The sequence below is a fragment of the Ceratotherium simum genome, chromosome 3, assembly GCF_057802395.1.
Source record: "Ceratotherium simum simum isolate JZ-2026a chromosome 3, ASM5780239v1, whole genome shotgun sequence".
NCBI lineage: Eukaryota > Metazoa > Chordata > Mammalia > Perissodactyla > Rhinocerotidae > Ceratotherium > Ceratotherium simum.
Genome location: NC_141902.1, coordinates 49,406,286 through 49,423,747, shown reverse-complemented (window position 1 = coordinate 49,423,747; position 17,462 = coordinate 49,406,286). Strand labels below are relative to the sequence as shown.

Genomic DNA, 17,462 nt, shown 5'->3' with positions numbered 1-17,462 from the left:
TGCTTTCTGTTTGTGATCTCATTTGATTCCCCCAACAGCCCTCTGGAAATATTAGTATATCATTTTACATATTGGAAAACTGATCTGGTGACACGGCAGGCTAAGTTGATATAGCCTACTAGAGAAGTGTTGGAAAAAATATTTTAATATGTAGAAGAACTCAAAAGAAATAGATTCCCCAGGTTCTTGAAATAAAAAAAAAAGAAACTTAATGCCAGAATTACACAAGCTGATTCCATGGAAACCCAAGGGGTATGTTTGGAGTCCGGTTAAACTCCTTGGGCAGGACACTTGGGGTTTTCAGACCACTTTGAGACATGAGATTTCGACTTTCCTTCTACCTAATGTGGGCATTGAAGACAGTAATGAGAACTTAAACATTTTCAGACCTTTATGTTTTTTGCATGACAGAATTATTGAGTAACTTTAAAATTTGAAAAGTAAAATATTTTTATCAAACATTTAAGAAATATATCCACTACATTAAAAGAAACAGTATAGATAATTTTAGTCTATTTGATGGAGAAGAGGGAAAATAAAGAAAATTCAGTCTACACAAAAGAAGCTTGGAAAGGAAATAAAGCAAAAAAAAAAAAGAGGCACAGCAAATTTTTAGAAGTAAAAGAACAAAGCACAAATATATTATAAATGGAAGTGGATTGAATTCACCTATAAAAAGACAAATTATCAAAGTGAATTTTAAAATTAAGCTATGTGTTTTTTATGAGATACATATAAAACACATCAAAATTTAAAGAAAGGCCTAGAAAAGCTCTATCAAGGAAATATTGACCTAATGAATCTAGTATAGCTGTATTAATATCGCATAGAATATATGTTAAGGAAAAAGCATTTAAGAGATCAATAATATTATTAGCAAAAGTTGAAAGAAACAATTTGTCAGGAATATAGAAGTCCTGAAACTTGAGTACCCAAAAGAAAAAGCTCATATGGGATATCTGCAAAATTGATTATGTACTAAGCCATAAAACAATGCTCAATTGAATGCTAGACTGAATATACAGTCCAGGCCCTGAACACAATGCAGTAACAAAAATAAAGCCCGTAAGACTTATCTTTGGAAGATTAAATAAAATATTTTCTAAATAATTGATGAGTCAATATATTAATCATTGGATCATTTATGAAATGATTATATCTCAAAAACAATGAAAGCATTATATATCAAAATGTGTATGATACAGCTAAAGTGTACAGAGAGGAAAATGAATAGCTTTAAATGTATATGTTAGAAAAGACAAAAGGGAAATTAAGTTATAGTATACAAGTATGGTAAAAACAAATAAAAGCAAGGAAATAGACATAAAATCTTTGAAGTTTGAAAGGGGAAAGAAAACAAGGAAAGAATACACAAGGAATGGAAATATTTTCTTTCTAAGATTAAGTCATGGATACATAGCTGTTTGTATTATTGTTATTTATTGCCTTCACTCATGTTGTAAATATTTTTGTATCGATGCAATAGTTAATAACAACAATCAAAAGTAATCAACTATATGTTCAACTCAATAAGTTAGAAAAGTAGCTTCAGGAAATGCACAAAGAGAGAAGAGGATGTATCTGAACAAGACAAGAACAGAAATAAATGAAATAGAAAACAAAGAAACACTATAGAGTCAACAAAACAAATGCCAGAGAAACCTCTTGCAATACTGATTTAACAAATGAGAAAAAACATGCAAGTAAATGATAATAAGATGAAAACAGCACAAGCTTTTATAAATCATAATATAATTGTATGAATAATTTAATGGTATTAAATTTGAAAATTTAGAAAAAAAGAACAAATCTCTGGAAAAAATATAAATTATCAAAATTGACTCAAGAACAAATGTTTAAGGAACCTGAATAGAATTATTATATTAAATAAATTGATTCAGTAGTCAAACAACCACCCTCAAAAAAAATTACAAGATGGTTTCAGAGGCAGCTTTGCCAGTCTTTTACGTTATAGCAACACTTACTTTATGCAAACCATCCCAGAGAAGTGACAAAAAGGAAAGCTTCTCAACTTGTTTTGTGAAGCTAGTTTATTATTGATGCCAAAATTGTTCAAGGACACAGTAAACTGTAAACCATTTTACTTAGGAACATAGATGCAAAAATCTTATGTAATTACCAAATGTGTGAGAGAATCAAGGCCAGCAGAATTTCAGTTACTTGCTCAGGGTCCCACAGCTAGTAAATGGTGGAGCTGGACCAACATCTATCTCTCCAAAGACTGCGCTCTTTAAGAAGGAAAGAAGCAGGACCAACAGCAATACTTTTAAACAGGAGAGAATCTTTAAATTTGGCATCATTACTGCTCATTCCCATGTTAGTACTCCCTGGAATATGACCTTCACCTGCAAGAGGCATTGGACTCAGCATGTACTCTGGATCCTGATTGCAAGTGCTGACTGCCACCTGACAGTCTAGTAAGACTCTTTTGTCTGGCAAGACATTTCTTTCAATTCTCACAAACTGTGAGATAAGTATTATTACTTTCACTTTACAGATGAGGTGAACAAGTCTCAGGGAGGCAAAGGGTATTGATAAGAAACAAGTTCTTAAAGGTAGTAAGAGGTAGAGCTGAGGTTCAAATTTATGCCCGTATCACTTCGACACTCATTCATGTGGTTTGAAAGGGTTCCTGCTCCTGAGCAGGAGCTCCAGAGTACCTGGGTGTTCCGTGGGCCTGCAGCTTCCGCATTGAACCCCAGGCATCAGACAGGTGTTCTGATCTGCTTCCTCCTTCCATGTTATCTTTCTAGTGTCATGCTAGGAATAGGTCTCCTGATTACTTCCAAATCTAGTTCTTGTCATTTGCTTTTATTGGGCCTGAATCCTATTACTGGAAGAAAGACCCTCACTCTCCTAGACAAACCAACCCTCACTGAGAATTGACACTTTTGGGATGCATGCCATTAGACCAGCCCCCTAAACAGAGTCATCAACCCAGATAGAAAGAACAGGGTTCTGGAAGCCCTTCTCAGTTTAGTGATTTGGATTTCTCACTCTACTTGAGTTTCCCCTAACCCTCACCTAAGCTTGTCTTAATGTAAACACGCCTGCCTGTAGAACTTTCCATCATGACCTGTAGCAACAGTGGGTACAAAACATAATATCTCAGATCCCTACCCACTGTATTATAAGCCTCATGATGGCAGGGATTTTTAGCTGAGTTGTTCACTGCCTTATTTGCAGAATCTGAAACAATGACTGACACATAGTAGATAGTCAATTAACATTTGTAGAATTCTTGAATGGGTCTACTTTGATTGACCCACTGTTGGGTCCATACCTAGGAAACTATCACTCTGTGAAAGCAAATACAGAGCTGGGCCGTATAGTCCCAGGCAGACCATTGCTGTAGCACATAGAGACTAGATTGCTATTCCTTCTTGTGTTATTAAACCAGATGGAAGTGTTCAGAAACTGAAGTCCTTAAGGACTTATTAGACTGAGATTCCCCATCACCCCTAGTAGCTCCTTGTGAGTGAGCTGGAATTGGTGATGGATGGGGCACCTGGCAGTGCTTCACCCACTGCCAACAGGGTGTTAGTGGAGGCTGTGCTGCTGTCTGCTGGCACCTTGCTTCATAATTTAGAGCCCTTTCCTTCTTTGGAAGAGATAACTGAGTTTTTACCATCATAAGTCTCTTTAATTAAAATAGAAGTGCTACCACTCAACATTTTCCACATGGTCAAGCCATTTTTCTTCATATAAAGGCAAATATTTCATGCTTTCACATTGAGGGTGCCTAGGAAGACTTTCAGCACCAGGAAGTAGAAATTATTCGCTTCAACATTTATGTTAGTTGCCCATGTAACAACTTAATGTGACAGCTTGTCAAAAGTGATATTTAATGTGCCTGTTGTACAGAAGTCATATTTCATTTATTTTTTGAGACATGGGCCCAAGGGAAATGAGCTTTATGAATTTTAGAAGGAGCTGATGGACTCTATTCATCCATCCAACAACCACACAAAAAAGTCTTTTACATAGGCCTTCTGAAACTAAAGTAAAATGATATTTTTTAAGTTGATGGAAAGAAGATCAGGAGCTAATTTAACCATAAAGTTAGGGTATGCTCCCTGTTCAGGGCCTCAGAAAATGTAGTAGCATTCTTGTAATTTTTATTGCTTTCCTGTTAATTTTTCATAAGAATGAATATTTGTGGTTCAAACCAAATAGGATATTTTAAAATATAAGAAAGGAATAGTGTAGGAGTTTATCAATAAAAACACTTGGCTTGATTATTTCCTCAAAAGCAAAAGACTAGATACTTCGATTCAGCAAGCAATATGGGGCTTTCTCATATATCAGAGGATATTTACTTTCTCCTATATCTAAACTATACCCAAGATATTACATGGCATCATAAATCTAATAGATAAAAATATGACATTGGGAAACCAGCCACATTTTTTTAGTCCTGTGGCACAATAGAAAATGTTTTAACTTGCTGTAGACCAAGATATTCAAATGGACACGTATTGTTTTTGTGACCTCTGTTGGGATGGGGAACGTTTGCTGATAGAGACCTAGGAAAGGTTGGCTTTTGGGTGGAAGACCACAATGACAGGAAGAAAACAAGGAGAAATATAAACACAAATAATGATGTCCAATGTCAAATGTATAGAAATTTATAACAAGTAAGGTAATATTATTGGCAAAATTTCTTTATGTAAGAATGACAATGTCACTAAAATTGAGAAAGGTAGAGTATATTAGTTCCCGTAAGGGAGGGCACAGACAAATTGTCTCCAGTAAAAGCCCCAGGAGAGTGGCTGTGCAGACTGCAGTTACCATGGCATAACATCCACGGCACATTAGAATCGCCCAGCAGTTTTTTTAAACCCCTTATACCAAGGCTACACCTGAAGCCAATTAAATCAGAATCACAGGGAGTGAGACCCAGGCCTCGATATGTTCTAAAGCTTCCCCAGGTGATTCTAATGAGCCAAATTTAAGAATACTGACCTAGATATTTGCAGCCTACTTGGATCTTCTAATCATGTTGGTTCTTTCATTCAACAAGAATTTATAAACCATCTACCTCAGGCCAGACCATGTACTAAGCAAGAGGGATGAAATATTTAACAAGAACAACGAAGTATAGTGCTACCCTCAAGGACAACAGAGTCTAAAAAAAAAAAGGCTTATGCAAAATAATCAAATTAATGGTAATATAAAAATAATAAAAACAGCAGCTCATATTTATTGTTTACCCTAGGCTATGCTGAGTGTTAAACATGTATTCACTCCCTTAATCCTATATCTTATTATTACCTCACTATAGAGATGAGAGGACTCAGGCTCGAGAAGCTACATAACTTGCCAGGTATAACAGTGCTAATTTAGTAGTACAGATGGGCCTCACGCCAGGCAGCCTGTACTCTTCACCCATACTACACTATGGAGGTCATGACTAAATGCTAGAAAAGCCCGGAGGAGGAAACTACTAATTCAGCCAAAAGAGGAGGAGGAGGGTGTTTGGGAAAACCTCATAAAAGAGGCAAAACTTAACTATGTAAAAATTTAGCAGGACTTTTTGAGGGGGAGAATAAGAGGTCAACTGTGTTAGGATGGAATAGCATTTGTAAAGACGAGAAGGTGCATGAATAGTTGAGCAGCAGACGATCATTTGTGTGATAGTGAAGCTGAGGCCCTGAGGACATTTGTCTAAAGCCAGACTCTCTGCATTCTCCCAGTTATTCCTAGAACATTGGAATGAACATTACAAATGAATGGCCCAAGAAAAATGCTTTTCCCCTGGACTATGATCAATACATAGTTAATAATTGACTTTGCACCTACCAGTTCCTCATTATTTAGTGATGTCCTAATCACCATAGCCAGGGAGAGTCCAGATTTCCGGGCAGCCAGAGTCTAAAACAAACAGAATTATGAGTTATCAGTACATGAGGTGGCTGCTATGTACATATTGTTCAGCAGAATGTGAAAATGTAAGAATATCAATGTTCATGTTTTAGTCAATAGGGACCTGCCATTTTCAGTAGTCAGCCAGCTCAACCAGAATGTGGAATCATAGAACATTAAAGCTGAAAAAGGCCCCTTAGATCATCAGATTCAACCTCTACATTTTACAGATGAGAAAACTGAGGCCAGACAAGGCAGATGACTAGCCCAAGGTTTCCAGGCTAGCAAGAGAGTTCTAGAACATTGTTTTTCCCCAAGGTGGTCGTGATCACTTTCTTTCCTAAAACGTGACCATTGATACAGAGCCACCTAATCTGTGTGATGGCTTGGAATCACAATTGGTGCTAGATGGTTCCTGAGTTGCTCTTAGTTCTCTGGAACATTCTTCCAGGACATTTTCTTCCAAGTGTCCATTTTATCAATCGAGAATCATTATATCCAGATTTGTTTTCTTCATTCAGTGTTGGTAACTTAGGTGATTTTAAATAAGAGTCAAGTCCCTTTAGTTTCCCCTATAAAATAGAACCATTATACCGTTCCTACCTGAAACATATACAATATAATAAGCTTGACAGTGCTGTAGAGAACTTTGGAATCAGAAGTTCTACATGGGAAAATTAAACCTGCTCTCCCATTAGGAGAAAGGGAAGTCATAGTGGAATAATGCTAAATATATCTCCTTGGAGCTACAAAGCCATGTACCTAAATAAAGTTCAGCATAGTCCTAAGTGGGGAAGCCACTCTCCACTCATCTCCACCCTTACCCTGTAAACCTATAGAGGGCTTACCTCCAAAGGCTTACCCAAGATGATCTTCCATCTCTGACAACTAGTGTCCATAAAGTTATGTTTTAGTCTGTGTTTGCACCTGTTGTTTACATAAGTTGGTCTGTCTTTCAGAACTGAACCAGATGTTAAATTCTTGGAGAACCCAAACTTCTTATTCTTGTCTGTTTCTGCCTTTTTATTTCCCCATCTTCCCCTTTTTAATCCCATGAATAAGAGCAGTGTACATTTGAGATTAGCAAATATTAATTAAATAAATTGAAAATCACTTACCATGGCCTGAAGATTCCAAATGTCAGAGGAAACAAAGCGTAAATGATTAGACATAAGAAAGGTGAGCAAAGAGTATAATGATATCAAATAAGCCTAACACTTTAAAATAATGTCCACATTATAATGGCAGGAATTTGAGCTAATCATAAAGACATGTCATGTTTTCCAGTATAAGATCTTTCCAGTCAAGATTCTATCTTTCCTAATTTAAAACTAAAGGGATGGCCTTCAGATCAAGGTTTTCACAGCAAAATTAAAAATTACTGATATAAAGAAATTGTGCACATTGCTTCTAAAAGGGAAATTTTGTTTTCTCTGGGGAAAAATATGTTTTCATGTCATAAACTATTCAGAATATGCTTCCAGAAAAATGTGAAGACATTGTGGATGATAGAAAACACTTTTTTAATGCTATTTGTTTTTATAATCTAATACAGATCATTTTCAATTCTTCGCATCTCTAAGTGGTCCCTAGCATATTTCATTATAGGAGAGTATGGGTTATTAAGAGTTATGTCCATGGCTCATAAAGGTTTTAATGACTTGGCAGCCATGGTTTTCTTTAAATAGTGGAATAGCTTATTAATTTGGATAGACTTGATCTTAATATAATAGAATAAAGAATTGATTAATATTATCTGCTTGTGTTATAAAGTATTAAAGTCTGCTGGGTTAAGGCAAAGAAGTTCAAATCAAGCCTTTAACTGCAAATTAAACTCGTGGCCATTCATAACACTGAATACATCAAAGCCCAGTTGCAGCAGCCCACTTGTCACGCTGTGTGACTTCTTTTCACTCAATTTAGGGTCATTTTAATTCAGTTTGTAATTTCAACTAATATCAAAAGTTGTCAAAAGGTTAGAGTTATTTCCCCCATCTAATAGATTCTAAAGAAATAATAAATATAATACTTGTTAGAATCTAGCTTCTTGTATGTATTATTCTATGAAATATTTACAGGCTAGGCATTTAATTAGAGGACGATTTGACATCTAATAAAGAAAAAGACAATATATGCAATCAAAGAGAATTAAACAGGAGTGACTTACCACATCTCGTACAATAGGCAAAGTCTTCTTCCTGCGGAGATCTGGCATACTGTCGATCCCATAAAGTCCCCGCCCAGCCCTGAAAGAGGAAAAGAAGGAACAATTTCAATGGGAATTGACTTCTTATGAGAAAAATTCCACTGTTCATAGTAAAAAGGCTGTGAAAAAGATTAATGGATACTATGGTTTTCAACTGGTTCACAAAGAAGCAAAGATCGCAGACTCTGGGACCTTGTCCAGTGAGAAGGAGAGACTCCAGCTACCAGTTAGTGGTCACTTGCCTTCTTGGATAGTTGCACATATTGAAACTTTAAAATATACATGGCCTGGTTTGACACACTGTTTTACTGTCAGTATCACAGAGAGAATAATCAAAATTCTTGGGTATATGGGACTTTGTACCTCCAGGAAGCAACAGAAGCAAAACATTTTTGGTGAACGTCTGGTCTGCAATGGTAAAGAATTACTTTTATTATAAAAATATCATTTTTGAGTGCATTGTGTCTTCACAGATTAAACTTCAAAGTGTCATCCAAAGATCAATAGACACATTTAAAATATTAGTGATTACCCTAATACTAGAATTTCCACTTATCAGAATTGATCCACAGATAAATGCACAAGAAAATAATTTGTTGTACAAGGATGTTCATTGGAATATTTTTTGTGATAGCAACAAGAGCTAGGTCTACTAAATATTCAGCAATAGTATATTGATTAAATGAATTACAGTGTATTATACAATGGGAAGAATGTAATAATTAAAGTGAATGAGGTAAATATGTATTTGTATATATGAAAAAATACTCATAATATGTTAAATGAAAAAGCAAGTTTGAATATTAGCAAGTTTAATATGGTCTCATATATGTGTGTATGCTTATTTATGCACAAAAAATATCTAGAAAGATATTCACCAAATTAATAACCATAGTTACCTCTGTGGAGTGAAATTGGATGAGAGAAAAAGAGAAGACTCTCACTATGTTATAAATTTGATAATGTTCAATGTTTTTATAATAAGCATGCTCCATTCTTGCTGTTTAAAATAATTTTAAAATATATTACTAATTACATTTCTTAAAAATGAGTTTAACACGTTGAATTTGATTTTTTATTGCATCAAAGCTAGTCTTTTTATGCAACCCAAAATGTGCTAAAATCACTGATAATAACTTCTGCTTATGCTCACTTGAACTACAAAACTCTTGCTAACCTCTAGCTCAGAGTTAGCTTTTTCACCAGAAACAACACAATTCCTATCTCTGGGTGTTAGCTAGGTAGCTCTGCCATTAGAACGGGCTACAACAGCCAAAAATGGGTTATCAGTATTTTATAGTCCAGTTTTCCACTGACACAGAGATGGCCTCTTTGTTCTTGCTTAGCTTAGTAAAGGGAAGCCTTTGTCTTATTGGATGTTTCTTAATAGCCATGGTCTTAACTCTAGTACTTCTAGTTGTTATCAATTACTAGCTTGGTGATCTTGGACAATTCACTAAATGCATCACACAACTCAAATAAAATAGTAACAAAAGCAAAACATTAATAAAGATAAAATGTTAATAAATAAAAAGTAATAGTTCCATAACTTATGTGTTTGAAAATGAGGATTAATGCAGTAATACATGTGAATTATTAAAACCATTGCACATGAGTAAGAAGGATGTGTTAAACTCAATGATGAACAAATTATACTTAAGGTCAGGCACTCCAACTTAAAGTTACCCTTAGTTTAGATCATACAATACAGGAAAAGAGTAAAGGTGGGGCAGAGATCAAGAAAGAAGAAAGGGGAAGGAGAAAAGATAGGAGGGAAGACAGTGTGTGTGATAGGGGGAGACGACATTTAAGATTCTGTCCATATTGATCCTATGAGAAAAGAGTTAATACAGTTTCTATCATTGCCCAGCATAATGCTGACACTCTTTGGGGCAAGGGCTGTGATAGCTACAGTGACAGTCGAAGATCAAGAATTGGGGTCACAAAAAAGAATCATTGGCGGCATGCTCTTATGAATTGCAAGAAACTGCAGAGTCAAGAAGGGGAAAAGGGCAATGAACCTGTTTTTTCTTCTTCTCAATAACCATCTTCAGAAAGTGAACCAAATACTCTATCAGTGTAACTTTTTGCTTCCCTCCTACCCTCTTTCCGTATTCTTCCCTCTCCCTGCCAGTTCATGCTTGACCGCTCACATCCCAAACATCAAATATATGAGAAAAGGATTATGTGAGTGGGTTCCTAAAACGATTTTTCCAGTTTCATTTGCTCCAATCTAAGGCTCTGATTCCAAGTAGTTTCTACTTTCTCCCGTCTGTGAACAGAACTAATAATGGCATGAAGTGTACATTAATAAATGTCTTTTCACCACATTACATGGCAATCATACTAACTAGCCGCCTTCCAATGTTTTGAAATGTTTTGACTCCTACATAAAGTGACTTTAATAACTATGTAAAGAAACACATTCCATTGTGATAATGGTTGAGAAAATGATTTATAAACTGCAAAGTGTTATATAAATGAGTTATGTGTTTTCTTCATATCAATAATGATTTTTTTTCTTTATGTTTTTCTTCTCATGAAGCTTAATTCAAATTCCCAGGCACAGCTAGAATCTTGAGCAACTCTATACACACACAAATTCAGGAATCAGTTACACAGATAGATTTTCTTGGGCCCTATGCTTGTCCCATCAGAATAGAGATATCCAAAGACCCAGGCCAAACCTGAGCATTACAGAATAATGAGCCCACGTTAGAAGACGTGGATCCAAAATTCATCTCTGTCTCCTCTGAGTTTGTCATTTAATTTAATTTAACCTATATATGGTAATTTATAAAATTGTAATGCAATAAAAATGTTCTCTTAACCTTCACAGATAGCCTCAAAAATGTTCTTTATCAGGTTGTGTTTCCTTATAATTTTACATTTTAATAATTACTATTAGAAGTTTGTATAAACATATACTTTCATGAGCTTATTCATCAAGCAGTAATAAAGCTTTTATTGTAAACCTGAATCTTAAAAAAAAAAAAAAAAAAAAAAAAACTGCCCTAATGGTCTCACCTCATGAATAGAGAAGTACTTGGTAAATACTGTGAAGCGCTACAAAACATAAAATATTTTCGTAATATTTATTGAGACGCTTCTTAACCAAGAGAGATGTGAGACAGATTAAATAACAAAAAATGGTGAAGACTGTAAATATCAGTAGGTAAATAAATCATTGACTTTCCAGGCAAGAGGTCAAGTTCATGGACATTAGTTAAAATCCAGAAGGAACTAGGTAGGCTCAACGATGAGGAGGTCAGAGGGAGTCATCGACACAGGCAATAGTGGACAAGTAATTCTGAAGGTGAGATCTGATTCTAGGGAAGAAGCTCTTTGACTTCAGCCCTTTTTGGTATAGATGATTGAACTGAGCTGTCCCTAACTGTACCCAGGAAACTAGCTAACAATAGCCAATATTTATGGGTGCTTACCAGGAGCCAGATATAATGCTAACAATTATAGGCAAACTTTACACTTATTATCTCATTTTATTCTCAAGTAATTAAATGAGGTATAAGTACAATTATTTCTCTCATTTTATAAATGAGGAAATGGAGGCACAGAATAGTTCAGAATCATCCCCAAGGTCATTCTCTAAGTCAGAGTTAGCAGCGTCAGAATTTGAACCCAAGCCATACAGTTTACCATGCTTTACTGCTTACATGATTGGATCATTCCACATTTACAACAAGAATATGAGCTGAGGCTTATAATTAATCCCTTCAGTGAAACTAAAGTTAAGCAACTTACCCAGGCCTAGAAGTATGTGGCAGAGCTTAATTTCCATTGCAGGATTGTCTTATCTCAAACCTCATGTTCTTAATAACTAATAATATCTTTTGGTAGGAAGAAATAAGAGGCCAGTCCCAGTTCATCTAGAGATGCTGCCAGCATTTGAAATTTTTTCAATGTATTCCGAGAGAGTACTTCAGATCAGAAACCCTGTATCACTGTAAAAGACACTCCCAATCCTCCCCAAGAGGTTCCTCTCCAGCTATTTAAGCGTCTTTCTAGGAAAAAGGAGGCTTTTAGAATGTAGACATTATAAGTGGGATAAAAACATCAGGAAATCTACGGGAATATCTGGAAAGTCAATGATCACGTATAATTGACAAAATGGACATAATTTTATAGGCTAAATTAAGTGAAATGTGTTCTAATTCAACATTTGTTCAATTACGTAGTCTTAATATTTTCACGGTTTTGTTTATTTCTTAGTTCTTTGCATAATTATATCAAAAAGATTTTACTGAGTTTAATAAAATCTGAGATATAAAAGTATATTGTATATACCCTGACTCAGGTTCAGTTAATCATATTGTTACGGAACAAACACAATGCAAATTATCAAAGGGACATATATTCTGTAATTTTTAAGGAAACTGATATTTAGACACAGGAGACAAAAGCTGATTTTACTGAGTAAGCACCTTTTAATTATTTTAATCCAAAATTGATCTGATAACATACCAAATGTATACAGATTGAAAAAGAACACTGAGAAGGCACCAAGAGAGTATTGCATGAAAACTATCAAGTAGATTTTCTAAAGGTAGTACTTTCTGATTACGGAACAAAGGTGCCCCGTTATTTCCACAACTGGATGGTTGACGGTTAATTGTTCATATTCATAGACTAATTTCCATTAGAGATCAGAAAACTGGTAGACTCCATTTATATCCAAAGGAGTTGTTAAATTAAAGACTACAGGCCCAAAAAAACAAATTGTAGTGCTTCTGTTTATTTCTATGTTTCCAAGACAAGGCAGGACTATGTAATTAATCTTTTTTAGCATTATAGAACATTAAGGCAGTATAAAAGATTAATAATGAATGATACTAAATCCCTGTCCTGTAATACAGCCATATTCTCTTTCAGACTTTTAAGAAATTTTTTTTGTATTTATTTAGTTACTTAATGGTAAACATTAATATGTTTGGCTTTCTTTGATTAACGTTATATATTTTAAATACACTTTTACACAATTTTCCTGATGATCATTATATACTTTAATTATTCACCTGCTGCATATGAGGATATGTTGTTCAATATATTTTCCTTTTCTCTTTTTTCACCTTCTCTTTTTATTTCCATTATTGTCAACACAATGAGTATCTGTGTCTGTGTAACTGATGATTGACTCCCCACATCCAATTAATCAATTCCTGAAGATTTTTTGATTCCATATTTCATCAAAACTAAGACATCATCTGTCATAAGACACAGCATTAGTTTATATATCATTATGAAAAAAATAAGATTAATCTCTGACACCAGGCTTTCTTAGCAATTATAATTTAAATTTTTTACTTATTGAAAGGGCCCTCTTAAACTGACTTCATCTATGGTGTAGATTTCTATCATATATCAATCGTATTTTTCTATACATGAAAAGGAAAATATAAACAAAATTGTTATTCTTTGAACTTCTCATTCAGAGTCCATCTTTTCAGAATTATTCTTCAACTCAGAATTATCAATGTCTGAGACTTCTTCCAAATTTTGTCCTTTAAGCCATCAGGAGCGTTGGTGATTTAGCATTATGTAAAATAGTGCTCCATTATTGTCTCTTTTGTTCCAAGAAGCAGACAGCTATGCTGCAGATTTTGATGCTGGTGGGCTCTCAACCTTATCAAAAACATCAAAGTAGAAAAACAGGCAGGCAATGAAACTCTTACAACTGCTGCTTGTTTACCAATGTTTTTAACACACCATCTCTTAATGTATTGTTAGGATGCATCTCAATTTGTTATAATGTATAAAAATGTATGTTGTAGAATTGGTAAATATGGTATTTTTGGCGTCTGTCACCCTCCATTGATAGTGCCCTATCCCAGGCCTTACTGTCTTAGATAATCCCTTAGATTTTTTGCCAGCCCACTTTTTGCATTGCCAACAGAGTGATTTTTCCAGAACGCAAATCTGAAGATGTCATTTTCATACTCAATATCCCTCATTGCTTACTATATATAGAACAAACCCCTTTACATTCCAATATGGTATGGTTGCCCTCTGGTTTCATCTCTTTCGTCTTCTCCCTCTACTTCCTTGTTCCAGTTATCCTGAACTCCTTGTAGAGCCTCAGGGACATCACACTATTCCCTACATGTCTATTTTTACTCTGCTATTCCCTCCACTGGTACTGGCCTCCTCACAGAGTAGCATGAGCTAACACCTACCTACCTGTCAAAGGAAACTTGAACATAACACTCATTGATCCATAAGGTGGATGAAAATACCTCCTCCCCATCTCAACCAAAGGTATTTTCTTTCTGTCAGTAACAAATATTTACCTTTTAACCCATGCAGCTGCTGAGAAGTCCATTTGAGAAGGGGGAGCCATGATTCTCTCCTCTCCTCCCCCCTTACTCCCAGCCACTCCAACTCTGGCATATAGCAGGGAAGAATAAAAAGTGTAGGTTCAAGTGAATAGTCCTTGACATCAGAGAGATTAGATATTAAATAAACCATGGTTTTGGTTTAAAATATAAGATCCTTATCTGTGAAATAATACCTGGAAAGAGTAAGACAGAGAAGCCTGAGGACCAGGAAGAAAGTCAGGGACTTCATGCTAACGTGGATTAGCAGGCAAGGGCTGAGTTACTGGAAGAAGAGCCTAGTTACTAGACCAGCAAATATTTTTTAACCTCCATAAATCTCAGTTATCTCATATGGAAAATGGAAAAATTAGCTTCCTTGCAGCATTGTTGGGAGCACTGATTGAGATAATAAATATAAGAAGGTAATACATTATTGGTAGCAATTATTTTATTATAGAATTGTGTAAACAGGAACATTATTGAAGTTGATGGAATGTATGCTGGCCCACTGCTTCCCTAAGATTATTTGCATTCTTCCAAACTGAAGAATAGATTAATAACAGAGTCTCTGGCAGACATGAACTTGTAGGTAGCTATCTACCTAAAGAATTAAAGGAAGAGAAGGGCAGAAAGCCTAAGTCGTGATTGTACCTTATGTTGTATTCTGAGCCCTATTAACTTCCTCTTCTGACTCAACTTGAGTCTAGACTTCTTTCCTCTGTTGATCCCATTTTGGTAAGCACCTCAGCCCTGACGATATGTCTTGGCCCAGTTTATTCCTTGCCTAACCCTTATCTAAAACCTTGGTCCCAGTTATTTAACTTCAAGTTGGATAAAAGTCTCGCAGGTGCTCCAACTAAGTTCATTTTTTTCTATTAGCTCTAATCTTGAAAAACACTGCCTTTATCCTCTCAAATAATTTTCTAAGCTCTGTCTCAAAACAGAAATAAAATTCAAAGCATAAATCTCCTCCCTAGTACTAATCATTCCAGACTCCTCTATCTTCTGCTTCATTACTTCCTGGATTCTCTTAACTGTGGCCATAAAGAAGGATTTTGTCTTTATTGGAAATTGCATATAGTCCTTTACACTACCCTTGATGATCTCTTTGGAGGGATCTACATTAGAGAGTGACGTGCTGTCTCTCGATAAAACCAGTGCAGCCATATTTCCTTTTGCCTTGGCATGATCACTAGTTCTTTGGTTGAGTATGAGATAAAATAACTGGCTTGAGTTTTGAGGCCATGTTTGTATGAAAAATATATAAAGTTATGCGCAGTGGACAAAACTGTTCACGTCTGAGAGGCAAGAGGAAAATGAAACTTAAATAGGGTACAGCGTATTCATATTTTCCATCTCTTTTCATTCTAGGCATGTATTAACAGTAAACTAGCATGTTGCATTGCCCATCATTTTTAAATAGTTTCTTTTCTCTTTCTGTTTTGCTTTTAGTCTCTTGTTCTTTCTCTAGTTCATACAGTAAATTTGTATATGAAGGGACTCCACTGAAGTAGGCAAGGAGCATGCCTGTTTTGCTGAGTGTCTAGAACACAGTGGGTATCAATAAGTAGTTTTTAAATGTGCTTGAATATTTCCACAAACCTGTCAGCACATTCAAGCCAAGACATCCATTTTAGAACCAATTATTTTCACTGCAAATGTTTTTTGGATGTCTCCTTTTGATTTCTCTGTTTTTTATACTATCACCATTTGCCCAGTCGCAGAAGTTTAAAATCCTAAATCCAAGTTGAAAAACTCAAGCAACTTAAGAAATGATACATTCCAATATTCAGTCTTGTATTTTAGGCATGTGAAAACTGAGCTGCAAAGAATTTAAATGCTTGTCTGAGATACCCAGATCACGGCAGCAGGCTAGAAATACTCACGGTTCCAGACCACCACTGCTGCCCTTTCCCTCTCCTTTGCTTCTGATATCCAAGAGGTATCAAGCCTTGTCCATTTTGCTTCATGGTCACAGTCTGTCTGTCTGTCTTTCATTTGCAACTTTCTCTATATTTGGATCACCACAATTTTGTTGTGAATTTCATTGTGTTATGCCTGGAATTCTTTTTATTGCCTTTCTAATTATCAATTTCCCCATCTGCAGTTTATCCCATCTTCAATTCATCTTGAACAAAACTGCTATATCCATCTTCCCCTATTTATGTAGCCATGAGACTCACATGGTGAAAGCGATGTTTTAAGAAGACCAGTCTGACAGTGCTGCTCATGACGGATTAGAGGACAGATCAAGGAGAGAGCGATTGTCTAAAAGATTGAAGTAATCCTGGATTCCTTAATGGATTCCTTAATGAGGATCTTGACGGAGGTGGTTTCACCACTTTGTTTTTCAACCCCTTCATTCCACCTTATGAACTTGGGTAAAATTCCCAATTCAAACTGCTATAATATTTTAAAGAGTAAATGGCCTCGTCAAGGAGAGCCTTTGTATTCTACTAAATTACTTTCTCCTTTCCTAGGCATTTGACCTCTTACTGCTTCATAATGCTCTTTAACACTTTAAAGAGGCTTTTTCTTTCAAACCCTCGTTCCTTTGAAACATGGTTTCAGAAGTGCTGACTACCTCAGTATTCATCTCTACATTATTTTTAAAAAGCTAATGTCATTTTTATGTTTTTAAAGAGATAAAAAGGATGTGAAAGATTTACCATCCTGGTGGTAAAAGGGGTTGCAAGTTATATTTCCAGTGATTAAAAATATTTTTTAGGGGCCGGCCCGGTGGTGCAGTAGTTAAGTTCACACATTCTACTTTGGTGGCCCAGGGTTCACCAGGTCAGATCCTGGGCGTGGACCTACTCACCGCTCATCATGCCATGCTGAGGCAGCATTCCACATAGAAGAACTAGAAGGACCTACAACTAGGATATACAACTGTGTACTGGGGCTTTGGGGAGAAAAAAGATAAAGAAGAAGATTGGCAACAGATATTAGCTTAGGGCCAATCTTCCTCAAAAAAAAAAAATATTTTTCATAGCAAAACAACCAAATGGTCATAGCTTTTAGTACAAGGAGTTGCA

At 35.6% G+C, this 17,462-nt stretch overlaps 1 protein-coding gene across 1 annotated transcript in view; it reads right to left on the bottom strand.

The window, feature by feature from the left end:
- UNC13C (unc-13 homolog C) overlaps positions 1 to 17,462 on the bottom strand; it is a 584,623-nt gene that overhangs the window by 344,814 nt on the left and 222,347 nt on the right. Inside the window, 2 exon segments of the mRNA XM_087427449.1 lie at positions 5,824 to 5,895; positions 8,054 to 8,132. Of these exon segments, the coding sequence (XP_087283575.1) occupies positions 5,824 to 5,895; positions 8,054 to 8,132 (151 nt within the window).